At 58.4% G+C, this 26,091-nt stretch overlaps 2 protein-coding genes across 10 annotated transcripts in view; one reads left to right on the forward strand and one right to left on the reverse strand.

The window, feature by feature from the left end:
* Positions 1–6,312, forward strand: part of LOC120390829 (DENN domain-containing protein 1B-like) — a 24,764-nt gene extending 18,452 nt beyond the window's left edge. The window contains exons 18-23 of one of the 6 annotated variants that reach the window (XM_039513732.1): positions 566–637; positions 1,005–1,061; positions 2,825–2,959; positions 4,041–4,096; positions 4,553–4,769; positions 5,126–6,310. In XM_039513732.1, coding sequence (XP_039369666.1) covers positions 566–637; positions 1,005–1,061; positions 2,825–2,959; positions 4,041–4,096; positions 4,553–4,769; positions 5,126–5,971 — 1,383 coding nt within the window. In that variant the 3' untranslated portion in view covers positions 5,972–6,310. Of the gene's footprint in view, positions 1–565; positions 638–1,004; positions 1,062–2,824; positions 2,960–4,040; positions 4,097–4,552; positions 4,770–5,125 lie in introns of those variants that run through there. The other 5 variants (XM_039513733.1, XM_039513734.1, XR_005591152.1 and 2 more) reach the window with 5 other exon arrangements.
* Positions 4,609–18,011, reverse strand: CRB3 (crumbs cell polarity complex component 3). 4 transcript variants are annotated; one of them, XM_039513741.1, is made up of 5 exons: positions 17,879–18,011; positions 13,052–13,318; positions 9,782–9,828; positions 9,146–9,286; positions 4,609–4,735 (listed from the first exon to the last, which is right to left on the reverse strand). In XM_039513741.1, the coding sequence occupies exons 1-5, from the start codon at positions 17,946–17,948 to the stop codon at positions 4,712–4,714; spliced, it is 549 nt and encodes a 182-aa protein (XP_039369675.1). In that variant the 5' UTR covers positions 17,949–18,011; the 3' UTR covers positions 4,609–4,711. The 4 variants fall into 4 exon arrangements, with proteins under 4 accessions (XP_039369675.1, XP_039369673.1, XP_039369674.1 ...); XM_039513739.1 differs by lacking the exon at positions 4,609–4,735 and adding an exon at positions 6,381–7,275; XM_039513740.1 differs by lacking the exon at positions 4,609–4,735 and adding an exon at positions 13,482–13,740 and having other exon boundaries at positions 6,381–9,286; positions 17,879–17,982.
* Positions 18,012–26,091: the final 8,080 nt, after the last annotated feature.

Here is a 26,091-nt window from a genome sequence, read left to right on the forward strand (position 1 = left end):
ACGCAGGCCAATCCCCTTGTTCAGGAATCCCAGCCCATTGAAAAAGTCCCTGCCCAGGGTGCAACGCTGCCTCAAGAATCAATGCCAATCGGAGACCAAGACGGAGCAAACTGTCCAGCTGATGTCCCAGCTCCCGCTCCCTGGACCTTAGCACGGCCCCCAAATTAACTGCCACCCACAGTGTGTGTCTTCCCACGACTGACCGTTCGCTCGCCTGCTGAGAAAAAAACACACTTGGAGACCACATGTCCCAGCGCCGGCCTCCAGCTGATTCTAGTTAGCAGGACCGTGGCAGAGAGCAACCCCTCACTGCTTGCAACAACTCCCACCGGAGAAAATACCATTGCAAAACTAGCAACAATGCGGCGCTGCTGAAAGAAAGACTGTGTGCGATAGCGCCACCTGGTGACTCCTGCCGCAACTGTAGCCACCCACAGGCTCCCTCTAGCCGCAGGACGGTCAGGTTACTTGTGTCAGGGGGAAAGACGAAGCTAAGGTCTGCAGGAGGCACCAGGGGCCTATAGGGATCGCTCCAAAGCAACATCTCTGTGCTTTGTCTTGCCAGAAAGGTGGAGGGGCCCTGATCCACACTATGAAGAACAAGACGAACCCAGCCGTCAGGAACATGTACAAATACGTAAGGTCACGAACTGGCTACACGGTCTTCCCCGTTCACTGGGCTATGATAGCGGGGGGGGGGGATCTTATCCGTGTGTGGGGGAGTTCCCGGGGGCAGAGGTATTGCAGGGGGATGCAGTTGTGTGTCTGTGCGGGGTCCCAGGCCTGGGGTATCGCAGGGGGAAGCAGTCGTGTCTCCGTGTGAGGGGTCCCAGGCCTGGGGTATCGCAGGGGGATGCAGTTGTGTGTCTGTGCGGGGTCCCAGGCCTGGGGTATCGCAGGGGGATGCAGTCGTGTCTCTGTGCCAGGATCTCTGAGTGGACAGTGGTATAACACCATAAAGAGCCAGGAATGGCCTTGTCACCCCTCTCTCTTCTCTCCTCTAGGCCAAGAGCCACGCCCGAGACAGGCTGAAGGAGATGCGAAGTCGCTTGAGGTACAGGGTAAGATTCCTACTGCAGCAATCCTCTTTGGGCTGGGGGATCCCGCCCAGCCTCCCCGCCCCCAACCCCCAACTCAGAGCCAGGGATTCCCTCTTGCTGAGGAAATTTCCCCTCCCTCCAGCTCCCCTCTGATCAGTGCTTCCTGGGGGATTGGGCGGGGCAGGAGCTAGGAGTGGCAGGTCATAAGGAGGGTTAAGGGTAGTAGATTGTGAATGGGGTTCAGCTCTGAGGTTGTAGATGAGAAAGGGTTAGGAGACAACAGGGGGGCTAAGGGTTCGGGTCGGGGTAATGAGATCCTAAGCTGGCCAAGGAAACTTTCTAGTCTTCTGCCAGAGCAGATTCTACCTGGAGTCCCCATGATGCCCTGCTTGGAGATCCCCCTTGAGGGTCTGCAGAAGAAGACCTCTTGGTCCTTAGGCTGAGGCTCCGGAGATGATCGGGGAGATGCTGGGATGGGGGCCTCATGTAGCCCGTCTGCTTCCTGCCCTCATCCCACAGGGATAGGGTGAAGCCCCCTCCCCACCGAGATGCATTGAGCTCCAGATGTGCCCCCACCCCCGTGACCTTTGCCCTCACCTGCCGGGCTAGCTGGCCGATTGAAATGTCATGAAGCCCCTATTAATAGCACTGGGGTTTGGAGCTCCGAAGCCACAGCTTCGAATCCTGCCCCTACTCCCATGTCAGCCGTGGCCAAGAGCACCTCACCATGTGGGAGCATTTACTGCCACCCAGTTGCCAGTGGGCTGGGCCTCCATGTCACCCCCAGACCAGCCCCCTGAGGTAGAGATAAGGAGGTGTTAGTACCGTTATACCAGGCACTGGTGAGACCTCATCTGCAATACTGTGTGCAGTTCTGGTCTCCCATGTTTAAGAAGGATGAATTCAAACTGGAACAGGTACAGAGACGGGCTACTAGGATGAGCCGTGGAATGGAAAACCTGTCTTATGAAAGGAGACTCAAAGAGCTTGGCTTGTTTAGCCTAACCAAAAGAAGGCTGAGGGGAGATCTGACTGCTCTCTATAAATATATCAGAGGGATAAATACCAGGGAGGGAGAGGAATTATTTAAGCTCAGTACCAATGTAGACACAAGAATAAGTGGATATAAACTGGCCATCAGGAAGTTTAGACTTGAAATTAGATGAAGGTTTCTAACCATCAGAGGAGTGAAGTTCTGGAACAGCCTTCCAAGGGGAGTAGTGCGGGCAAAAGACTTTTCTGGCTTCAAGACTAAGCTTGATAAGTTTGTGGAAGGGATGGGATGATGGGATGGCCTAATTTTGGCAATGAATTGATCTTTGACTATTAGCGGTAAATATGCCCAATGGTCTGTGATGAGAGGTTAGATGGGGTGGGATCTGAGTTACTAAAGATAATTCTTTCCTGGGTGTCTGGCTGCTGAGTCTTGCCCGCATGCTCAGGGTTTAGCTGATCATCATATTTGGGGCCGGGAAGGAATTTTCCTCCAGGGCAGAATGGCAGCGGGCCTGGGGGGTTTTCGCCTTCCTCTGCAGTGTGGGGCAGTGATCACTTGCTGGAGGATTCGCTGCACCTTGAAGTCTTTAAACCACAAGTTGAGGACTTCAGTAGCTCAGACATAGGTCAGGGGTTTGTTACAGGAGTCGGTGGGTCAGATTCTGTGGCCTGCATTGTGTAGGAGGATCAGACTAGGAGATCATAATGGTCCCTTCTGACCTATGAGTCTATGAGCCTTGCCTGGGAGTCTGCTCACAGTCCTGCCTGGCCCCCTTTCCCCTCTCCAGGACTTGGGCCAGGCTTCATCCCTGCAGCGAGGCGGCTCCCTGAAGTGTGACCAGCTCTCAGGCCCCATCCTGCCCCGGAGCACCCAGTCCGAGTGCCTGCAAAGCCGGCTGCCCATCACCCAGCACTTTGGGAAGGTCAGAGACTGCGAAACCTCTGTAAGGAGGGGGGAGGATCTGGACCGGGGTGGGGACGCACAGATAGTGCTCCCCCAGATGTGGAACATCAGGAAGGAACTAATGGTGGGATGTGGGTAATTCCCGGTGCAGATGTGCAACATCTGGTGGGAATAACAGGGCATGCGGGTAATCCTCATGCAGATGTGAAGCATCTGAAAGGGAATAAACAGGGTATGTAATTAATGCAGATGTAGAACCACCGGTGTGGGTAACGAGAATGCACAAATAGTCCGGCTCCCCAGATGTGAAACATCTGGAAGTAATAAAGGGAGTATGTAGTTAATGCAGATGTGAAACACCTGGAAGTGAATAATAGGCATATGCAATTAATGCAGATGTGAAACATCTGGAAGGGAATAAAGAGGGTATGTAGTTAATGCAGATGTGGAACATCTGGAAGGGAATAAAGAGGGTATGCAGTTAATGCAGATGTGGAACACCTGGAAAGGAATAATGGGAGTATGCAGTTAATGCAGATGTAGAACATCTGGAATGGAGTAAAGAGGGTATGTGGTTAATGCAGATGTGGCACATCTGGAAGGGAATAAAGAGGATATGCAGTTAATGCAGATGTGGCCCATCCGGAAGGGCATAATGGGGGTATGCAGTTAATGCAGATGTGGCACATCTGGAGGGAATAATGGGGATATGCAGATCAGCCTCACCTGGATGTGGAACCTCCGGCGCAGGTAACATGCACAAATAGTCCAGCTCCCCAGATGTGGAACATCTGGTGGGAATAACGGCAGCGTGTGGGTAATCCTCATGCAGATGTGAAACATCTGGAACCCATAGCAGGTAGTTTGGGAAGTGAATCGCTGCCCCCGCCCAGAGAGCCCTTACTCATCTGAGTAGCATCTGGGGGGCGCAAGGCGAGCTCTGCCTGGCTGGCACAGATCAGGGCGTGGTGGGCATGGAACGGCCTGGGGGGCAGGGAGGGCCTGGCCCCAGTAACCCCCCTCATGCTGGAGGGGCTTGGCGTTGCACTGCCAAGGGGTGAGCCGGGGGCTCGGCCATTTTGACCCGTGTTTCCTTGCAGTCCCGACCCCTGCGACCCAATAAACGCTGCAGCGGGATGGAGCTGGAGGCCCAGAGGTAACGGGGAGGCGGGGCAGGGGGGGCTCTGGCTGGGGAGGAGCACAGATATTGGGGGCAGTGCAGAGATGGCCTGGGGTGTGGGCTGCAGGGCGTGTCTGTTTACACGTGTGCTGGCATGTGGTCAGCTTCACGCCTGCCACTTTCCGTGGGGCTTTTGACACAGACGGCCGCGTGGGTGGCCAGCTTTAATACATCAGCATGTGTGTCACATGTGGGGTGGACCTGCGTGTTGGCACGTGTGACAGCTGACATGCCTATTCCACATTTTTTTCCATGCATACTGGCACAGGCTGAGTGTTTGACATAACGCTGTGTTCCGATGTCGGTTGACATGCGTGTTGACACATGATGTCACTTTCGTGCACCAGCTTGTTGCCATGTTTTCTGTATGTCAGCTTCCACATGTGGCTGTAACATGAATGCCCAGCCCACCCCTTCCCCCACATCTCTCAGGGCTGCCCCGGCAGAAGGCCATGAGGTTCCCCTGGGCTCTGATGCCATCCCTGATGGGGGGGAGCTGGACAAGAGCTTCCTGGAGACGGGCGAGATCGACCTGCTGGGCGAGATCTTCGAGACGCTGAGCCTGGCGGCGCCCAGTGGACGGGGGCTGCTCTACGGGACCCGCAGCCTGGACTTCTGCAACATGGAGGAGGGCGGCTGCTACACCAGGGTGAGCTCCCCTCCCCCCGTGCACCTCCCCCGTGCTGCCCCTCCACCCCGTGCCGCCCCTCCCCCACAGGCACCTCCCTGTGTCACCCCACGCACCCCTCCGTGCTGCCCCTCCCCCCCCCCGCACCTCCCTGTGCCACCCCACCTCTCTTTCTCTTGGACTCTCTCTCCCCTGATTCTGCCCCACCCTCTCACCTGATTCCACCTCCCCCCAACTTTTCCTCTCCAAGCCCCTCCCCTAACTCCACCCCTCTTCACTAGCCCCTCCCTCCATCCCTCCCCCCCACCGTTCCTCTCCAGCCCAGGTCTCTCTCCCGGCCCCTTGCTGCACCAACCCTGGCTCCTTGTCCCTTCCAGCTGAGGCACACGAACCCCAGTGAGGAGAACCTGAGCAGGCGCCAGGCCCAGGACCACGAGTGCTGGCTGCTGGCCGAGGAGGACGACTCGTCCCTGGAGTTCGCCCCCCCCTCTTCAGAGGAGGCCTCCCTGGCCGAGGAGGAGGCTGGGGACTCCCAGCATGCTTTGCTGCTGCCCGCCAAGGCCACGCGCCCGGCGAGCGGGATGTGGGACCGCGGGATCAATGAGGATGAGGAGGGCCCTCCCCAGCCAGCTGAGGGGGTAGCAACTCTCAGGGTGCCCTGGCACAAGCCCTTCCAGCTCGGGGAGGAGGAGCTGGGGGGCAGGGCAGCCGGGGGGCAGGGAGGGGCTGGGGCAGAGCTGACACCAACCACTGGCTCTCTGGGGCCGCCTGAAGAAGAGGGCACAGGAGGCCACCCTGAAGCAGCCACTACAGGGCCAGAGTCTGGGCAGGGGGTGTGCAGGGCAGAGCCCCGCCCGGAACAGGATAGCCCCACCCCTGAGGTAGAGCCCCGCCCTAACCAGGATAGCCCCGCCCCTGAGGTAGAGCCCCGCCCTGAACAGGATAGCCCCGCCCCTGAGGTAGAGCCCTGCCTCAAACAGGATAGCCCCGCCCCTGACGTAGAGCCACACCTCCCACCCGATAGCCCCTCCTCCCCTAGGGTCCAGTCAGCTGTGGCTCTGTTCCAGGCCAAAGTCTGCAGACAAACTGACTTCAGGGGCGGGGTCCCCCGGCTGGGGGCAGGGGCCACCCTGCCCAGCTCATCCTGGCCAGAGCTGGAAGAAGCCTCCCAGCCCCCGGCCCTGCCCAAGGTATCGGAGCTGAAGAAGAGGTTTGAGTCCTAAAAGGCTGGCGGCATGGAGGGAGCTGCACCAGGGGGCCCGTGCTGAGCTACGGACATTGCTGCACCAGGGGGCCCCCCGCTCAGCTGCACCAGGGCTCCCCAGGGGCCCGGGGGGGGGGTGGAGAGCTGCACCAGGGGACCCCTAGGCTGCGCTATGGGCAGAGCTGCGCCAGGGCACCCAAAAGCTACACTGCCCCGCTTGGCTCAGGACAATGGGGAGACGCTGCCCTGGCTCCAGCCTGCTCCACAAAGCCCGCGGGGGGGCTCTGAATAAATGCTTATGGTGGAACCGCCAGGTGGTTGCTGTTCAATCGGCCGTCCCACAGTGGGGCTCCGCGCTCGCGGGCAGCTGCAGTTTCCCCTCCCTTGGCTGACCGGATCCCCGCCCACTGCAAAAAATGCGTCACTCGGCAAGGGTGAGAGGGCGTGGGCCCCCGTCCCCATTTTTTTTAATTGATCCCAAAGTTAGTTTATTTTACAAAAAAATAAAAGTTGAATTTGCACAGAGGAGGGAAAACACAACATTCTATGAACCCAGCTTAAAAAGCCACCCTCCCAGCACCCAGAGGGGCAGGTAACCCTGCCTCCTGCTCCTCGCTGGCCCTGGAGGACTGGCTTCCTACACCTAGGGAAAGTGAGACACGAGAGGTGACGTGACTTGTCCAGGGTCACCCAGCGGGTCTGAGGCAGAGCCTTCCTGGCACGACCAGCCTCCCTTTCTAGCCAAGCGTCGGGGCACGGCTTCAGTTACGTTGCTGCATAGTTGGGTGCAGAGAAGGGGTAAGATTAGCACCATGGGCACCTAAACCCCCTGGGTCCGAGGCCCAGGGGCTGGAGGTGCCTAACTCCCATTGATTCCAACGGCAGCCTAAATCCCACATGGCTCCCAGCCCTGCTTCAGGCGTCACAGCTGAAGAAGAGATTCGAGAGCTAGAAGACTGGCGGTGGGGAAAGAGCTGCACCGGGGGCCCATGTGGGCGGAGCTGCACCCAGGGGCCCACCCTGAGCTGTGAACAGCTGGTCCCATTTCAGGACCCCAGCCCTGCTGCAGTTCTTTGTATTATCACAGGGCCCCAGAACCCCAGTCAGCGACCAGCCCCCCCGGAGCTGGGTGAACAGGGAGGTTGTAAGAGGCAGCCTGGGCGGAGTGACCCCATGGGGAGGGCGGGGTGAGGAACTGACCAGTGGGTGGGCATGGGGCCGGGAGATCCCAACTCCGGCCGTTTCAAAGGGCCAGGGCCATGCTCTGGTGACATTTGCTCCCGGCTCTCACAGCTCGGTTAATTTCGGGTCTTCCCGGGAGGACTGAAAGGAGAGAAGAGGTGACTGAGGGGGAGAACACGCAGCACCAGGTGACGGTTGGAGGAGCAGGGGAAGCTTTCAGCCAGGCACTGAGCATGCCACAGAGGCGCCGGCGGCAGGCAGGGGGACAGATCCCAGACGCAGCCTACACCGAGGAAGCATCGACCAGGGGCTGTAAAGATGGCAGCTGGCTGGGGAACTGGGTTCCTAGCAACCCCGATGCTGGATGGCCCGCTGGGCAAACAGCTCCCTGCCCCCATCTCCCTCCCTTGGAAGCCTGGGGAACTCCCTGCCACTACATCAAAGTTAAGAGGCTGAGCTGTTCATAGCAACGACCCACGGGTGGCATAAAGGCACTGCCAGCCCCATGGGCCAGCCTATTGGAAACCTATGGATGGTAGGTGTTCCGCATAACTCAAATGGCCAAGGCACTGGTGGGAGAAAAGCTCTTTGAGTTAAAGATCCACAAACCAAGCCCAAGGCTCGGGAACCGCTCCTGGTACGAGTGATTAATGGGGCGCGGAAACCCGCTCACAAGTGGCTTCTCCTGCAGCTGGGTCTGGAAGCTTAAGGCAGAGGACAGTTGCTCCTGCTCGAGCCTCACTGATGAGGGGACAGGCTGCCCCATGCAGGGAAATAACCTTAGCCCCGGTGCTGGCCGGGGGTAGGGGCAGCAATGGGGCAGGGCTGTGCTGTGGGACACTGTGGCTTGGGGGAAAAGGCCCCCAACACCTGCTCCGGGGGGGATGCTGCACATGGGAGAAGATTCCAATGAGATTGGGTTTAAGGAAGGGATGAATCACGGCCCTGCCGGAGGACGCAGATTTGGATCATTAAATTGGGTGCAGTTTGGTTCATTCCCCAGGGAGAGGGCAGCAAAAGAGGCCGCCCAGTTGTTTTTTGAGTTATTAGCGTATTTCACTCCTCTGCACACCATGAGAAATGACCCCATCAGCAGCCCAGGTTTGAGTCCAGTCAGCCCAGCCCAAGGAGCAGCTCCATCAGCTGCCAGCCGCAGGAGGCTATTTTCCTCTGCATTCGCCAGCCGCTAGAGAGTGATGTGGCTCCTTCCACATGCACCCAAGAAGGTTTTGTAGAGCACCAGGGGGAGGGTGATAGATGGGGAAACTGAGGCACGACAGTGAAGGGACTTAAACCTCTCTTCCCCTACCTTCCGTCTGCACCTCGGGCTGATGTGTATTAACTAACCCGGGGGATCGGTTTTTTAAACAATGCATAGACACGGCTGTTCCCCTCCAGCGGATTTTTTTAAAGCCAAAACCTTCCCCGGCGGCTCAGGCAGGAGTTTCTAGCTTCCCCTTCCTTCGCTGCCGCGCCAGCCTCGCTTTCGGCAGCCCGGTTGCCAACACGGAGTCACTCCCCATCTGCAGCCTGCAATGCAAGCTGAGGCCGGCTCGGTGACCCGGGCAGCTTCAAGCACAACCCCCCTGCAGCCGGCCCCAGGACAGACAGACGCCAACCGAGGTAGGGGAGATTACAGGACACGTGTGAGACGCAGACGGGGGTGGATGGGGAGGGATAAGGTGGTCCACCAGGAGGCGATATCGCACAGCACCAGCATGGCCAGCACTTTCGCAGGCAAGCTGCCCCGAGCTGCCCCTGGCTGGGCGGCACCCCCTACCCCCGCCGCAGCAGGAGGGCGCAGGTTCAAATCCGATGCATCCAGTGACGAAGACGTTGGCTCCTTCCAGCCAGCAGAGAGCAAGGAGCCCCCCCTACAGGTGTCCTGCCGGTGCAGAGTCTGCCAGTCCGGGGAGGGGGTGTGCGTGACCCCCCCCCTCCCCCCGGGTCAGATCAGCCGCTCCTCGGGGGGCAGTTGGAGGTTAGCGTTCGTCACCACCCGAGCACCCACCTGCTCCTCGTTACTTGGCCGGTAGGTGCCCTCCGTCTGCCGCCTCTCCCGCACCTTGAGCGCCCCGAAGATCACGAGTCCAATAAGCAGGAGACCCCCGACTAGGGAGGGGACAATGATGGCCGCCAGCCGCTCCGACTCCTGCCAGGAGGGAGTGGGAGAAGAGTGAGACAGAACCAGAATCATGCCCTGCCCAGCTCCCCATGGGCATGGGGGGCAGAGAGGTGCCATGGAGGGGGGGCTGTGTTAGCAAGGGGAGCAGGAGGCTGATGCAGAGGAGAACACTCTTGCACAGAGGGGAGAACGCTGCATGCACAAGGGAGCCGGGCATTCGACCCAGGGCAGGGTTGGAGCTGAGGATCGAGGTGGGGGGAAAGGGGGGTTACCCCAGGAGCCAACAAGGAGCGTGGGAGGTAAAGACAGGGGCTCCCCAGAGGAGGTGGTGGGCAGGGGTGGTGAGCTAGGCCTCCTGCTCCAGATCCCTCCCCCTTCCCAAATTGGAAACCCCCCCCCACATACCCTGTACAATATCTCCAAGCTTCCAGCCCAGTTCCACTCAAGTCTCTCTCCCCAGTGCATGCTGGGATAACCCCCCCCAACACACACAGCTGATCTGCCCCCCCCACGCCTACTTACCGTGAGCCCCGATGCGGGTGTGGGTGTCGCAGTGCTCCCGTTCGTGGCTTGATTTAAAAGAGGAATAAAGAGAACAGAGCTTAGCGTGGGGAGGGGTACGGCAAGGGGGTGCGACAGGAGGCTTTGATGTTAGGAGGCCTCTGCTGGAGTACACCCCCCCCTCCCCGCGATCAGAGAGCTCAACCATGGCACTGATGCTACGCAAGCACCAGCACCAACATGCTGCCACCTCTGAGGTGGGGTGTGGCAGCCGGTTAGCCACTGCAGAGCAGGACAATGGTTTAGGACAGGAAGTGAAGGAGATTCCCAGTTTCAAGTGTACCAGGGCAGGGGGAAGGTTATTTAGGGAGGCAGCAGCCTGGGGTTATCCAAGTGAGCTGTCACGTCCTCCCTAAACTATCACCACCCCAATTCCTGGAAAAGTGCCATATAGAGTGACCTTTAATGACCCCAGCGGGACAGCGCCCCCTACCAAGCCCAGCCCCTGCTCCCTGTACCACAGCGCCCCCTAGTGCCACAGTGAGGCATTGGGGCAGCACTGACTGCGCCCCCCCAGCCCACTCCCTGCAGCACAGCACCCCTCTAGCACCACCCCGGGGGGACTTCTGATTCTGCCTTCTGGGGGCCCTTCACCAAGCAGACAGTATCACTTCCAGCAGAAACCACGGTTTGCCTGAAGGTCTCTGCTACCCCGACAGCAACCTGGCCCAGTGCTGCCCCCGCCCAGGAGCTCAGCTCAGCAAGAGAAACCCATCAACTACCACCTGGGGAGGTGTGATGGTAGCCCCTGTCCAGCAGGGGGCAGCAGTGCACACAAGCCAGCCCCTATGCTCATCCAACCCAGCCCCCCCCCCCAGGTCTAACCACTAGACCCCCCCACCCCTGCCAGGGCTGGGGGCAGAACCCAGGTGTCCTGAGTCCCAGCCCGCTCTGCTCTAACCACTCATCCCCACTCCCCTGCCAGGGCTGGGGACAGAACCCAGAAGCCCCCGATTCCCAGCTCTAACCACTAGCCCTACTCCCAGCAGGTCTACCCAATATCGATGGTACAACTCAACCGCCCCCCTGGGCTCATCCCCGCAATCCAAGCTCTGCTCCCCCATGCACCATCCAGCCTCCTAGGGTGCGGGACTCTCCCTCCAGTCTGTAAGCAACACGCTGTTCTCTGTGCCAGGCCAGCCGCTCCCTTCCCTTGCCTCACCATTATGCAGGAAGGGAACTACAACTCCCAGGCTGCCCCTCTCTGCTCCATGCTGCCCTGCCCAGTCCCCAGCCTGGCCTTCAGCCCACGCTCCCAGCTCCAGGGTGGTTGTGCGAGAGCAGGTCAGGCCTGAACAGGCAGCTGGGAGGGGCTGGAGCCCTTCCCAGGACCCAGGTGCGACTCAGAGCTCTGGGATCCAGCAGGAGGGGGGGCCCTGGTATGCACAGGACTCTCCCCGCACACGGCGGTAGAGCTGGTCCCAAGTCACCCCCACCCCCTCCCCGCTTTGCTAGTCAATGGCAGAACTGGGGATAGAACCCAGGAGTCCTGGCTCTCAGCACCCCTTCTAAATCCCACTCCCCTCCCAGAGCTGGGGATAGAACCCAGGAGTCCTGAGTCCCAGTATACACACCGCTCTAATCACTAGACCCCACTCTCCTCTCAGTGCTGGGGATAGAACCCAGGAGTCCTGGCTCTCAGCACCCCTTCTAAATCCCACTCCCCTCCCAGGGCTGAGAATCCAGCAGCCCCTACTCCTACCCCACCCCCCAAGCCCTAGATCCTACCAGGGTTGGGAATGGAACCCCAGAGCCCTGGCTCCCAGGTGCCCCACCCGCCCCCACTCTAACCACTAACCATTACTGTGCAGCCTGGAGACAGTTTCCAAGGCAGGCGGAGTCCTTGCTTGATAAGGATTTTGGACCCTCCCCCTCTTTGCCCAGAGCTGTAAGTTACATACTGGGGGCGGGAGTTGAAACTGTTTGTTTGATGCATTGCGGGGGTCTTAAAACTCTTATAGGTGACTCCACCCATAAACCGAGACACACGGGACAGGGTGCTAAGAGATCAGCCAGTCCCAGGGACATTCCCCCAACAGAGGTGACTCACCCCCTGTTCCAGCCGCTCCCTCCCCCACCCCCTCCAGGGTGTGGATCCACCTGTGTCAGGCTCTGAAACCCAGCGCCCGGACAACTGAAACCCGGCTCTGCGCCAGGGCTGGTGCAGGGCCCGGGACAGGACGGGATCAAGCCGCAACAGGGAAGGGGCCTTCCACAAACACACCTGCAGTTTGCCCTGGCCGGTGGCGGGCAGCAGCAATGGCCGGGGGGGGGGGGGGGGTGTCTGGAGACTGAGAGCCACAGGATCTGCCCTGGGAAGCTGCTGGGGGGTTGGAGGGGGGCCCCATTAAAATCTAGTCACCTGCTTCAGGCATCAACTCTATTATATGGATTACGGTAGAGCCCCCATCATGGCCAAGGACCCCACTGTGGTGGGTGCTGAACATTCTTTATAAGGTGTATTACGGTAGCACCTCACAGTACCCTGCAGGGGGGGACTATGTTCCTTCTCCCATGTAATAACACCAGTGGAAGATTTAAAAGGGGGAGGGAGGAGGGAGAATAATCAAACCTCCCAATCCGGGCCTTGCATGCCAAAGGGTGACACCCCCTCTCCCAACCTCCCTACCATTGCATGCAGGGATCGTTCTTCCGACCACAGAAATGCAGCCACCTCTGGGGTAGAACAGGGCAGCTGGTTAACAGCCACACAGCTGTTAACTGTGCAGGGATCGCTCAGCCAGTGCCGAAATGCAGCCACCTCTGGGGTGGGGCATGGCAGCCGATTAACTGTGCCCATCACCCCTCTGCTGGTAAACACACAAGAGGGTCAATGTTCTGTGTTTTGGTCCGGCTCAGGCAATGCTGGGTTGACCCCGGTGCTGCGGCCGCATCCCCGGTGACCAGAATCTAAAGCCATGGAGTCCCCCCATCCCAGCTGCCCCGACTAATGACAGCCCAGCAGCAACTTTAGTCAAGCTAAGCTGCCGCCTCCTGCCAGGGGGACTTGCCCGCAGCAGATCTTGCTAGCACCAGGCTCCAGTGAACGATGCTATTCACTTTATTGCCATGGGGGGGCACCGCTGCCCTCTGCTGCATGGAATCAGAACTGCTCAGATGTGTGTCATAGGGCCTATACTGCCTATAGGGAGGGGGAGTCTCCTTCCGGTCCTGGGCCATTTGAGCAGCAAGATGTGTGGAAGCAGATGCACTTGACAACCCACCACCTACCTTGGCCCAGGGCCGTCTGTAACAGGGACTGCAGGGCCACGACCAGGAGCAAGGGGTGACTGTAGCCCGCCATCGCTCCCCCGGGTGTCTGGGAGGGAGGGGGGGACATGGGGCGGTCACGCCCCCTCTCCCTGGAGGGACCACAATCCTGATGGTGCAACCGTAACCCAGCCTCCTGCTTCCCAGCGTCCTCAGCCCGTTGGGGGGCGTGGGGGGCCCTTGGAGATGGGGATGACAAGGAACCGGCAGCCCCCAGGGTTTCAGCACCTGGGAAAGGACAGTGAGAAAGGGGTCAAAGCCACTAGTAACCCCCCCTGCCCCCTCAGTGACACCCTCCCCCAGCTCTGCATCTGTTAGACCCACAGGCCACCAAGCCTACCCCGCTCCACCAGGTCGGCTCTTCTGGGCGCTCTACGATCCGTCCACTTACTTGGATTGGCGTGAAATTTGCTGCACCTCATGGGGGAGCCGGGGAGGGTCCGTGGTCCGAATTTGGGGTCGTTTGAGCAAGGGATTCTGGAACTCCCCCTCCCCACAGCATTTACAACCTCTCGTGGAGGTTGGTTGGTTTGCTTCCGTGCACCCCCAGGGCTCCAAGGATGGCTGGGATCCTCCCCGGACTGAGCTCGGTTGCTCAGGATTTCTCTCAGCCAGTTCCTTTGGCAGGGGCCGGGGTTGTGCTGAAGTCACTAAAGGGTTAAGTTAGGAACTCAGAGCGCCAGGAGCTGGAGTCAGGGAGAACGGAACCGGGCACGTGCAGAAATAACCCTAGGCTCTTATCTAGCCAATCCCAAAGCGCTTTACAAGGGAGGTCGCAATCATTCCCCCCATGGGGAAACTGAGGCACAGCAGAGCAGGAAAGTGGCTTGCCCAGGGTCACCCAGCAGGCAGAGCTGGGCCTAGGACCCAGGTGTCCCAACCCAAGGCTCCATCTGCTAGGCCACACTGCCTCCTCTAGCAAGCCTAGGCCTCAGCTGATGCAGCCCTCAGCACCGTGCTAGGCAAGCGTGACACTGCTCCTCGTGGGGCTGCCTCCAGGATAGAATCCAGCCCCAACGCAGCTGGAAGCAGACATCACCGTGCCAGCCTAGCACACAGAGCCCTGGGCACTATCCCCAGTTCTGACCCTCTGGGTGACCTTGGGCAAATCACTGCCCCGCTCCGTGCCTCAGTTTCCCCATCTGTACAATAAGAGAAAACAAGACCGCCCTGTGTCCCAGCAGGGATTGGGAGAGTCTGTTTAGACAAGTGCTTCGGGGCAGGGACTGTCTCTTTTATTCTTTGTCCAGCACCTCGCCCCGGGGGATCCCACCTCATTCTCGGTCGGACCTGCCCACCCAGCGAGAGTGCACACAGCTTACTAAGCTTCTGCCTGGGACCAGCTATGGGCAGGAAGATTCCTCCATCTGCAGCAGCAACTGGGCCCTCAGCAGGCCGGACGTTCCCCTCTCTCCCTCTGGCGGAATCTGCCTTTCCCAGTTTCCACCCCCCAAATCAATCAAGGTGCTTAGAACGTGCCCAGAAAGTCTGGAATCATGAGGCTAAATCTGTGAAAGCTTGTGAAGACCCTGGTTTGTAGCCAGACGGGGGCCGTGCAAAGTATCTAGAAAGCCGCACGCCCCACCCATTAGTGGCCAAGCTCAGGAGTCCGTAAGATCTACCTGGAGGCCCTTCTGCGTTGTCCGAAACGCAATAACTTCGCAATGCCCTGTCCGATCACTTCCAGGGATATTTTGGGGCAGCACCCTGTCGATTTGGGGGACGATCAGAAAAACTGCAGGGGTGGCGGAGAACAGCAGACACACAGAGCCCCCCAACATCTGGTGGGTAGATCCCTGAGCTTTGACCAGGGCTGAATCGGCTCCAGATCAAAGAACCAGCAGAAGGCACGAAAAGGAAGTCCAAGAGATAATGGTGGGGAATGGGGCACACAGAGCCCCTGGCAGGGGGTGGATAGGGGGCTGAGAGGAATGGGGAACCCTGAAATGGGGTGCACAGAGTCACTGACAGAGGGGAGCACAGGTAGAAGGAGCCTCCTTGGTGTGTGGAATGAAGTTTCTAGTGATCCAGCCCTTTGGAGATGCAAATGTCTTCATCAGGAGGAGGATTTCAGGCCCTAGGCTGTTCCTGTCACCCAGGGCTCCCCAAATTAGGCAGGACAAAGCTCGAAGGGGCAGGGTGGGGTGTAGCAAACCTGCCATGGCCCCTGCTCAGGGAGCCCTCTCCACAGAGCAGACCCTTTTCCCATCCCTGCTGCTCTCAGCAGATCCTCATCCTAGAAACATTGGAGCTGCTGCTGCATCTTCTGTGCAAGCACCCAGGATACCAAAGCACCGCACGGACCTTGGCTGAATCCAGCCTCCCAACACCCCGGGAGGAAGGCAAGTGTTACAGATGGGGAAACTGAGGCACCAAGCAGGGACAGGACTTGCCCCAGCGAGAGGGAGGCAGAGTGCTGGGCCAGTGCACAGCCAGATACAGAAACCAGGAGTCCACACAGCGAGTCACTGGCAGAGCTGAGAACAGAACCCAGGAGTCCGGGCTTTTGATCCCCGGCTCTAACCAGCGGCAAATGCCTCCAGAACTGGGAATAGAACCCAGGAGTCCTGGCTGTCAGCTCTAAGCTAGAGAAGACACTATTCCCAGGTCCGGGAAGGAATCCAGGAGTCCTGGCTCCTGTCCCAGCCCTCCCTGCTTTACCCACTGCTCCATACTCCTTGTGGCTCCCATCCCAGGAAATCCCGGCCTGTTTCCCCAACCCCATCAGCCAATCACTCTAACAGCAGGTACCGCCACGAACCAAACCCAAATTTCTTCCAGTTGCCATCAGAAATGCTGCTCTCTCGTATTTCAAATAAGCCACAGGCCTCTGCAGACACCCACAGCCAGGTCATCTCAACGAGTCCCGAACGCTCAGCAAGGTCTATGGAGAACCCGGCAGGCAGCGTGGCCTAGTGGCTAGGGCTCTGGGCTGGGAACCAGGAGAGCCCAGTTCCCTTCCCAGCATGGTCATGGATCGTGGACAACTCACTGTGCCTCAGTTTCCCCTCCCACCTATTTAGACTGCAAGCTCTTTGGGGCTGGGCCTGCCTCTTGCCAGAGGCTATTTATCAAGGGGCCCAGGATAGAAGCCGCACACCCTTGCTTAGGGAGCATGGTTTAGTGGCTAAGACACAGGCCTGTGAATCAGACCCGGGATCCACTCCCACTTCTGCCCGACTCCCTGAGCCTCCTCCAGCCAGTCACTCTCCTGTACCTCAGTTTCCCCTGCTACCCTGTGAAAACTCTTTTCTCCCTCTCGTCTATTTTGATTCCCTGCCCCCACAGAGCTTACACGGCCACACCCAACACACCGGGGCCCTGCTCGCCTTTGGGGGCGCTAGAGGAACCCAGATGATAAGGTAAAACCCACCGGGCCCAGAGTTCCCAGGGAGAAGCCCAGCCCGGCGCTAGCAGCCACTCTCCATACCCCTCCTCCTGGCCAGGGGGATGAACAGCTGGGGGCAGCTGTGCAGGTGAACGTGGGGTGCAGGTCCCGGTGGGCCACGAGGGGGTTGCCACACCAAATTTCCCTGGTGTGGACACACATTTGGGGCAGGGCCCACCTTTCTACTGAGGCTCCCGGGCGTGTGCAGAGCAGGAGGACCTTGGGGACTTTGGTATGCAGCGGGGCAATGGGGGGCACACAGAACCCCCTTGGGAAGGGGGTGCCCTGGTATGGGGGAGGGGGAATGGGGACCATGGGATGGGGGAAAGTGAGGGAGGTGAGACACAGAGCAGCTGGCATGGGACAGCCCAGCATTGGGGAAGGGGGCACAGAGAGGAGGGGACCTTGCCATGGGGGGGGGTGGTCTGAGGGGCACAGAGCCTCTGGCATGAAGTCAGCGGCGGGTGGGAGGGGGAAGATAGCAAGGAATCATTCAGTCCCCAGCCAGATTCCTGCCCCCCTAAGCACGAGCCCAGGTCACAGACCTCATTTTTGGCCCTCAGCAGCAGGAGCCACCAGCCCCCCAAGGGCAAATCTCCAGCCCTCTCCCAGACCCTGCGGCAACATCCCAAGCCACTCAGGGCTAGTGATGGCCCCCCAGCCTAGCGCACTCCAGCTCCCCCCCACGCAAGGCCCTGCCAAGTCCATCTCAGGGCAGGGAGATGATTTTAAAGAAACGGGGGTGCCCCTGGGTTCCCCCCATATCGACTCCCTCTGTGGGTCCCAGCCCAGCTGGGCCTCGCTGGTCAATTTTTAACCCAGCTGATTAAGCACAAACCCAGTGAAAGTCACCCAGAGCTCATTAACCCCGCGTGTGCCACCCCCACCCAAAGCGACCCCCTCCCCAGCCCCCTCCAGCCGGGACTACTCCCGGAAGGGGGGTGGGGCTCCCCCGAAGGAGGAAGCACCCGGGGAGACCAGGAAACCCGGTCTCCAATATGAATCAACTCCAGGCACCCGATCGCCTGGGTTCCCTGGGGCGGCCAGGCCTCTCGCCGCCTGTGCCCTGGGCTGGGATCACCGCTCCCACGCCATGGTGGGCCCAGGCTGGGGGTGGGTGTAGGTAACGCCGGGGGGGCATCTCCCCCCCGATCTGTGGCACCGGAGAAGCCAGACCCAAGGTACAGGTGGGGGGCGCAGACCAGCCTCCACCAGCAGCAGCCAAATTCCAAGGGGGGGAGGGGGTAGTTGCCCCCCCACGCCCCGGAGGGTCCCCTGGCATTAAATGAAATGGGGGGAGTCCAGGCTCTCTTAAAGGGGCAGAGGGGGGTTATTTAGCCCTACCTGCTCCATAGGTGGGGGCTGCCCCATAGATCCCCGAGCCCCTTCCCCGCACTCACCGGCCCTGTCCCTCCGTCCGCTCCCTCCCAGGGCTGCGATCTGGCCAGCTCCGCCTTCCCTCTCGCCCATGTGACCCAGGGGAAAGCAGGTGCCTCCCTCCTCCCGCACCTGAGGCAGCCAGGCAGGTAGGCCCCGCCCCCCTGCTCACCTGGGCGGGGCTCACCTGAGCCCCAGCGGCATCAGCCTGGATCAAGGGGCTCCCTCTGACCCCCCTGTCCCAGGATGCCCCAGAGAGCTGGCGATCTCCCGGGCCTAGGGGATCCTGCCCCCCAAGGTAAGGGGAGATCGGCCCAGCCCGCCTGAGCTCGGCTCCGGGGCAGCCACCCCCACACCTGCCCCACCCGGAGAGGATGGAGCCTCTTTTCCACACGCAGCTGCAGCCATAAGGTGCGCAGCCCCCGGCTGAGATCAGGGGCCTCATTGGGCCAGGCGCTGCACAGACACAGCGTGAGAGAAAAGCCCTGCCCCAAAGAGCTCAGATGCTAAATATACAAAAGGCGGGAGGGGAAACTGAGGCACGGCACGGGGGGGGGGAGTGAGTTGCCCAAGGTCAATGGCGGAGCTGGGAGTCAAATTAAGCTCTCCTGACGCCTAGCCTCGTGCCTGATTCCACTCGATCCCATGTGCAGCTTTGCTCACGTACGTAGCCCATTGGCTTCAATGACGGTTACTTGCCTGAGTAAAGCAGGTCACGCTTGCAGCAGTTAACCAGAAAGGCTCTTTTTGTGGTTGAGGCCGTAGCCTGGAGAGAGGGGGAAACTGAGGCACAGAACAAGGCTGTGACTTGCCCAAGGTGAATCAGCAGCAGAGATGAGACTAGAACCCAGGTGTCCTGAGAGCTAGCGCACCCCCCCCCCGCCACTCACTCACCCCCCTCCTGCCTGATTCTGGGGTAGAACCTACAAGTTCTACTAATTCACTGTCCCTGTAGCTCTAACCACTAGCCCACACGCTGTCCTAGAACTGGAGATAGAACCCAGCAGTCCTAATTCCCAGCCCGCCCTGCTCTAACCACTAGGCCCCACTCCCAGACTTGGGAGTAGAACCCAGGAGCCCTGACTTCCTCTACCTCTTGCTTTCCCTCACTAACCTGCCTCCCCCTAGACACCTGCTGCCCCCCAGCGTCTGACTCAGGCTCCCGCAGGCTCAGAGCCCGCGCTGGGATTCCTAATGGAAGCACGACCCCTGCCGGGGGAGATTCCATAAACCCCAGCAGCCAGGCCGGAGGGGAGCCAGCCGTGCCAGGCAGCGGGCAAAGGGCCCCTGCAAACCGACTTGGCACTCAGAGGCAGCCGCTTTGCCAAGAAGCCCCTGACTGCTCCCCCCGCGACATTCCTGGGCGAGAAAGCTGCTGCTCTCCTGGCCAGAATGGAATTTAACTAAGCTACAGTTATAAGCCTCTTGAACCCACCTGAGGACAGGGCTGGGCCTGGATCGGCTCTCTCCCTGGGGGCTGGGCTTTGGCGCTTCCTGGAGTGCAGGGGGCCAGATCCTGCTCTTGCCTCCAATGGTAAAAACCCAGCTCAACCGCCCCTCACAGCCCCCGGATTAGGGCTCTTGTTTATGGGGAACTCGACCCATAGAGCCAGAGCGGTGAATCATTCTGCTGCGGCTAGATCAATTTCCCAGCAGCATAGGCACGACGGAGCAGTGATTACCGCACTAGCTTGGGAGCAGGAGACCAAGACGCAGTTCCTTGCTTGGGCATGGATGCGCTGTGCCTCAGTTTCCCTGTTTGTGTGTGTGTCGTGTAAGAGCACTTCTCTGAGACTGTCAGATACTGGGAGGGGAGGGGGTCATCTGAGCACATTAGACAGAGAGCAGCTGGTGCACAACGTGTTAAAGACGATGGTTTCCCTTGGATGTTTGGCTGAGAGGCTGCAGCGTGGCCTAATGGGTGAGCAACTGGGGTCTTTAGGGCTGGATTTTGTTCTCAGCCCTGGGAGGGGAGGGTGATCTGGTTGGGGGGGGGCAATGGGGATTAGAAGCCAGGACTCCTGGGTTCTATTCCTAGCTCTAGGAGGAGAGTGGTGCCTAGTGGTTAAAGCTGGGAGCTAGGCTTTCCCCAGCTCTAGGAGTGTAGTGTGATCTAGTAGGTTAGAGTAACAGGGAGGCCCCTGGGAGTCAGGACACGTGGGTTTTAACCTGGGGGGGAGCATGGGTCTAGTGGCTAAAGTAGGGGAGAATACGAGTCAGAGCACCTGGGTTCTAGCCCCAGCTCTGCTACTGATTTTCTTTGTGCCAGTGACTTTCCCCTGTCTGTGCCTCAGTTTCCCCCTCTGTACACCAGTGCTGGCGACCCTCCTTTGCAAAATGCTTTGAGATCCATGGAGGATGCAGGACGCTACAGGAGTGGAGTCTGATCGTGCCCCCAGTTTGCCCTGTCAGTGTTTCTCTGCTAGGACCCAGAAAGTCCAGGCTAAGGGACCAATCACTCTCCGGCCCCGATTCTGATCTGAGCACAGATCCGGAGTAAATCCATTTACTTCCATGAGGTTCCTCCAGATTTACACCAGTGTCGATGAGTCCAGCATTAGGCCTTTCCTCTCGAACCCTCCTGGCGCAGTTGCCGTGAATGGAAGCCAGTGGTGCTACATGCCACATTTTCCTTGTGGTCTGTGGCCAGGCAAACAGCCCGTCAGACCATGCTGGCGTTAGCCTGCTGCTAGCCAGGGCTGGATCAAACAAGCCGTGAAAGGCTCCGTCCCTCCTTCCCAGCAGCCCATCATCCTGAACCTCGCTACTCCTAACTCCCGCCTCTTGAGGTCCCCGTGCGGCGTGATCTGCAGAGAGCGGGCAGCTCGCGAGGGGCTGGCTCACTTTTTTGATTTCCACTTGCTGACTTGCAGGAAGCGAGAGCTCAGGGAGGAAGAGGAAGCGGAAGCCTGGTTTGGAGGATAAGTTGTGAGGCTCGGCCCTCAAGAGAGCTGCTTTCCATTCCCAGCTCTTGGGGTGAGCGAGTCGTGTCATTGCGCCATGCCTCAGTTTCCCCATAAGCCTTCCTTGGTCTCATTCGATTGTCAGTTCTTGGGGGAGGGGACACTGACTGTCTCCCTGTGGGTGCCCTTTCACTTGGAATAAGGGTAGTGTCAGCTAGCAGGAGGTCAGATCCATGGCCGTTTGTAATGTTCACATGAGTTAGAGACTATGGGGGTTTCCTAGGGTTTACCTTGTCCTGATAACGCATGTGAAAACTACAAACCCTAGCACTGCCCTGTGTTAGCCAAAAATAATCCTTAGCTCTCCTCATCAGTAAGGAAAGCAGGAGTATTAGCCTCATTTTACAGACGTGGAAACTGAGGCACAGAGCAGCCCTGTCCCAGGGTACCCACAGGGCCAGAACCCACAGCTCAGAAGTCCTAGTCTAGTACTCCATCCACTAGGCCATACTGCCTCTCCAAGAACACACTTTTCTTCCGAGTGAAGACAAGGCCTATGTGAATGTGCAGCCCACTGCACCATGGGGCCCTGATCTCAGCTGGGTTCTAGAGGTGAAATTTACTGCACATAATTAACAACATTCCAGGAAATACCTGCCCACTGTTATCTTTCTATGCCACAAGGCACTGCCACCATAATCTGTATTACCCCAATACAGTGCCTGGCACCCCGCTGTGCCAGGCGCTGTACATTATTTATTAGGTGTATTATGGTAGCTCTTAGGAGCCCCAATCACGGCCCAGCACCCCATTGTGCCAGGTGCTGTACATTATTTACTAGATGTATTACAGTAGCTCCTAGGAGCCCCAGTCACGGCCCAGCACCCCGTTGTGCCAGGCGCTGTACGAACACAGAACTCAAAGACAGTTCCTGCCCCCCCCAGAGCTGCCAATCTCTCTATAAGACAAGAGATAACACATGGAAACAGACAGACGGACAGTGGGAGCACAAGGAAACAATTCAGTACCGGTCAGTGGACACACGGTGGTCTCAGCATGCCCGCGGCCTGACCTTTGTCCGGATTTCTGGAGGCGTCCCAGGCCAGGGGAGTTTTAAGGAGGCGTTTGAAGTCGGACCATGTGGTAGCTTGGCAGATGTTTACGGGGAGCGGCTCCCAAGCGCGAGGGGAAGCAGGGGAACCAGCATGAAGGCCCAGATCCTTGAAAACATTTAACTGCAGTGGGCATTTGGTGCCTAAATCCCCGTGAGGATCTGGGCTGCAGGGGCAGGTTGAAAACTACTGTAGCCAGTAGGTGACGGAGGCTGGCGTCACGGGCCGATCGGAGGCGGGAGCCGGCCGCAGGAGATGGCCAGAAAATAATCGGTGTAATAAGATGTGGTGCGCACTCTGGGAAAATCAGAGAGCTGCAGCTCGAAGCCCAGGCTTTCTGCCTGGACAAGCCAAGAGGCCGGGGTAATCCGTGCCCCTGGGGGATTACTCTGTTCAGAGCTGCTGAGGAGGTGCAGCTAATAGGGAACATTGGCTACAGGGTAAAACCATTTGCAAAGGAAGGTAAATACTGGGAGGCAGGTAATAGCCAGCACAGCCACCAGCACATCACCCCTTCCCTCAGCTGATGCACAAAGCTGGAGCTGCCAGAAGGCATTGTGTAAAACAGAAGGGTAGTGGGGTTAAAAGTCAGGACTCCTGGGTTCTCTTTCCAGCTGCGGGTGCGGAGTGGGGTTTCGGCACGAGGGGGTGGGCATCAGGACTCCTGGGTTCTCTTTCCAGCTGCGGGTGCGGAGTGGGGTCTCGGCACGAGGGGGTGGGCATCAGGACTCCTGGGTTCTCTTTCCAGCTGCGGGTGTGGAGTGGGATCTCGGAGCAAGGGGTGGGCATCAGGACTCCTGGGTCAGGGGAGTGGGATCTGGTGGCTAGAGTGGGGACGGGGGCTGGGAGTCAGAACCCCTTGGTTCCTTTCCCTGCTCAGAGATGGAAATAGGGTCTAGTGGTCAGAGCAGGCTGCAGGAATGGGCGCCAGGACTCCTAGCTTCAACTCTGCCAGCACCTCTATGCATGACCCTAGGCACGTCCCCCCCGTACCTCAGTTTCCCCACCTGTAGAACGAGGACAGTCAAGCTGCTCCAGCAAGGTTTGCCATGCGCGTGGGATCGTGCTGCTAGGGGGGTGCAAGCCCCCTCCCCCCCCGGTTTCTGGAGGAGAGGGGGAGCCCTACATGAGTGCCCCTGCCGCTTTAAGACCCGGTCTGCGTCATCCTGGCCCTGGCTGTTATCCCCGCCCGGCGGCCGAAGGGTTAACAGCGGCTCCCCGGCCGCCTGGCTCTTTAGGGCTGCGAACAGCTGGGAGCGGGGCAGGAGGCGACTCCACCAATCAGGAGCTGGGAGGAAGCAGCCCCGGGGGGATGATATTTGGTTTCACGTCTGCCTTCTGCGTCCGAATTGAGGCGGGAGGGTGTACATGCATTATTCTAGTGGGACCTGTCTGCTTTCCCCTTCTCCTCCATGGGTCCTGCCAAACCGCCCCGCAGGGGGAACAAAACGCCCCATTCAGGGCATTGCCAGGGGACTTGCGACAGCAGGGATTAGACCCATTTATGAAATCGTGGCACCAGCAGCAGGCATGAAACATTGAAGCCCCCGTGACCGGCTAATGCACTACGCAGGGATTAGCTTGGGCGTCAGCAACCGGGGTGCAGGGAGGTGGGCAGCTTTTGCTGCCACCAAGAGCAGCATGCAGGCTGGCTCCCTCACAGGTGTCAGGCGGGTGACAGGGGTCCGACCTGCCTCGTGGCTTCCATGGGAGTTTGGGCCTTGGCAAGTGAGGCCTGGATGTGTTCCCAAGGGTGGGGTGAGCTGGGGCTGTGTGAAGGCAGGTGGAGCCATGCAGCAATGAAGCCTTTAGCCTTGCATTTCAGCACAGTTGTTGTGCCTGACCCCAGAGGTGGCTGCATTTCAGTGCTGAGTGAGTGATCTTTGTGCAGCGTCGCTGTGTGGCTGTTAAATAGCTGCCCCAGAGGTGGCTGCATTTCAGTATAGGGCAAGTGATCTGCATGCGTCCTCTTTGCTGTGCACCTGATAATTAGCTGTCATGTCCCACCCTGGAACAGGCTGCATTTCAGTGCTAAGCAAGCAATCTCTGTGCAGTTTGACTGTTAAGCAGCTGCCAGGTCCCACCCGTGAAGTGGCTGCATTTCAGCACTGAGCAGCAAGTGACCCCCCACCCAGTCGCCACGCCTCATCCCACAAGAGGCTGTATGACAGCTTTGGCAAGTTATCTCTATGTAGTTCTGCTATGCAGCTGTTAAACCACAGCCGTAGCCCACCCCAGAGGTGGCTGCATTGCTGGGGCGAGTGTGATGCTCTCTGTGACTCATTTTGCTTGTGCAAAGTGTTTTGGGATGGGAAGTGTGACATTTCCAGTGCAAGGAACTAGGCACGAAGTTGCATTTCAAGAGACCGGAATCAAGATTGCGGCCCACCCTCCTAGCTGTCAGGTTTCAGCGTAGCCGCCCTGTTAGTCTGTATCCACAAAAAGAACAGGAGTACTTGTGGCACCTTAGAGACTAACAAATTTATTAGAGCATGAGCTTTCATGGGCTACAGCCCACTTCATCGGATGCAAGCAATGAAAAATACAGTAGGAAGATATATACATACACAGAGGACATGAAACAATGGGTGTTACCATACACACTATAAGGAGAGTGATCAGTTAAGGTGATCTATTATCAGCAAGAGAAAAACAGAACTGTTTGTCTTGGTAATTAAAATGGCCCATTTCCAGTAACTGACAAGAAGATGTGAGGAACTGTGGGGGGCGGGGTGGGGGGAAGATAAGCATGGGGAAATAGTTTTACTTTGTGTAATGGCCCATCCACTCCCAGTCTTCAATCAAGCCGAGGTTGATGGTGTCCAGTTTGCAAATCAATTCCAATTCAGCAGGCTTTCCTTGGAGTCTGTTTTTGAAGGTTTTTTTGTTGTAATATTGCAACTTTTAGGTCTGTAATCGAGTGGCCAGGGAGATGAAATGTTCCAGGGCCATGCAGAGGATTCAGGGGGCCTGGGGCAAAGCAATTTCGGGGGCCCCTTCCATAAAAAACAGTTGCAATACTATAGAATACTATATTCTCATGGGGGCCCCTGCAGGGCCCGGGGCCTGGGGCAAATTGCCCCACATGCCCCCCCAGACAGCCGTGAAGTGTTCTCCAACTGGTTTTTGAATGTTATAATTCTTGATGTCTGATCTGTGTCCATTTATTTTTGTGCGTAGACACTGTCCGGTTTGGCCAATGTCCATGGCAGAGGGGCATTGCTGGCACGTGATCACCTTGGTAGCTATAACAGCTGGGCTGTTCCTGACCGAGATTTCAGAACAACCAACGAAGACGTCCTGCCTGTTGCGGGATTTGCCCTGAGCCCAGCCCTTGCTGGCTCCAGGACTGTCGGGGTTTAGTCTGTGCTGGGTGGATGCCCATGTGGTGCGGATCTGACCCATCCAGCTCTTTGTTATGGGCCCCAGGCTGGTGACAGCAGGTGGTTTAAGGAGCTCCTGGTTTTGGGAGATTCCTGATCCATTTTCCCAGCCTGAAATGCAAAAATAACTGGGGACTTGGTCCAGGGTTAAGGCAGGCGGCGACATCCACCCAATGGGCCACATCCCCCGCTGGTGTCAATGGGCATCACACCATTGGCATCAATGGGACCAGATCCCCCACTGGTGTAAATGGGCGTCACTCCATTGGAGTCAATAGGGCCAGATCCCCCACTGGTGTCAATGGGCATCGCTCCATTGGCGTCAATAGGGCCAGATCCCCCACTGGTGTAAATGGGCATCGCTCCATTGGCATCAATAGGGCCAGATCCCCCGCTGGTGTAAATGGCTGTCACTCCATTGGCATCAATAGGGCCAGATCCCCCGATGGTGTAAATGGGCGTCACTCCCTTGGCGTCAATAGGGCCAGATTCCCCGCTGGTGTAAATGGGTGTCACTCCATTGGCATCAATAGGGCCAGATCCCCCACTGGTGTAAATGGGTGTCACTCCATTGGCATCAATAGGGCCAGAGCCCTGGCTGGTGTAAATGGGTGTCACTCCATTGGCATCAATAGGGCCAGATCCCCCGCTGGTGTAAATAGGCATCTCTCCATTGGCGTCAATAGGGCCAGATTCCCCGCTGGTGTAAATGGGTGTCACTCCATTGGCGTCAATAGAGCCAGATTCCCCGCTGGTGTAAATGGGTGTCACTCCATTGGCATCAATAGGGCCAGATCCCCCGCTGGTGTAAATGGGTGTCACTCCATTGGCGTCAATA

The sequence above is a fragment of the Mauremys reevesii genome, linkage group 25, assembly GCF_016161935.1.
Source record: "Mauremys reevesii isolate NIE-2019 linkage group 25, ASM1616193v1, whole genome shotgun sequence".
NCBI lineage: Eukaryota > Metazoa > Chordata > Testudines > Geoemydidae > Mauremys > Mauremys reevesii.

Bases quoted from the DNA above. Each gene is read 5' to 3' on its own strand.
- CRB3 (XM_039513738.1), bottom strand. From the start codon at position 17,948: ATGGGCGAGAGGGAAGGCGGAGCTGGCCAGATCGCAGCCCTGGGAGGG. The intron at 13,319-17,878 runs GTGAGTGCGGGG...GTCCTTTCCCAG, and splicing joins CGGACGGAGGGACAGGGCCG to GTGCTGAAACCCTGGGGGCT. The intron at 9,829-13,051 runs GTAGGTGGTGGG...TTTTAAATCAAG, and splicing joins ACAGACGGCCCTGGGCCAAG to CCACGAACGGGAGCACTGCG.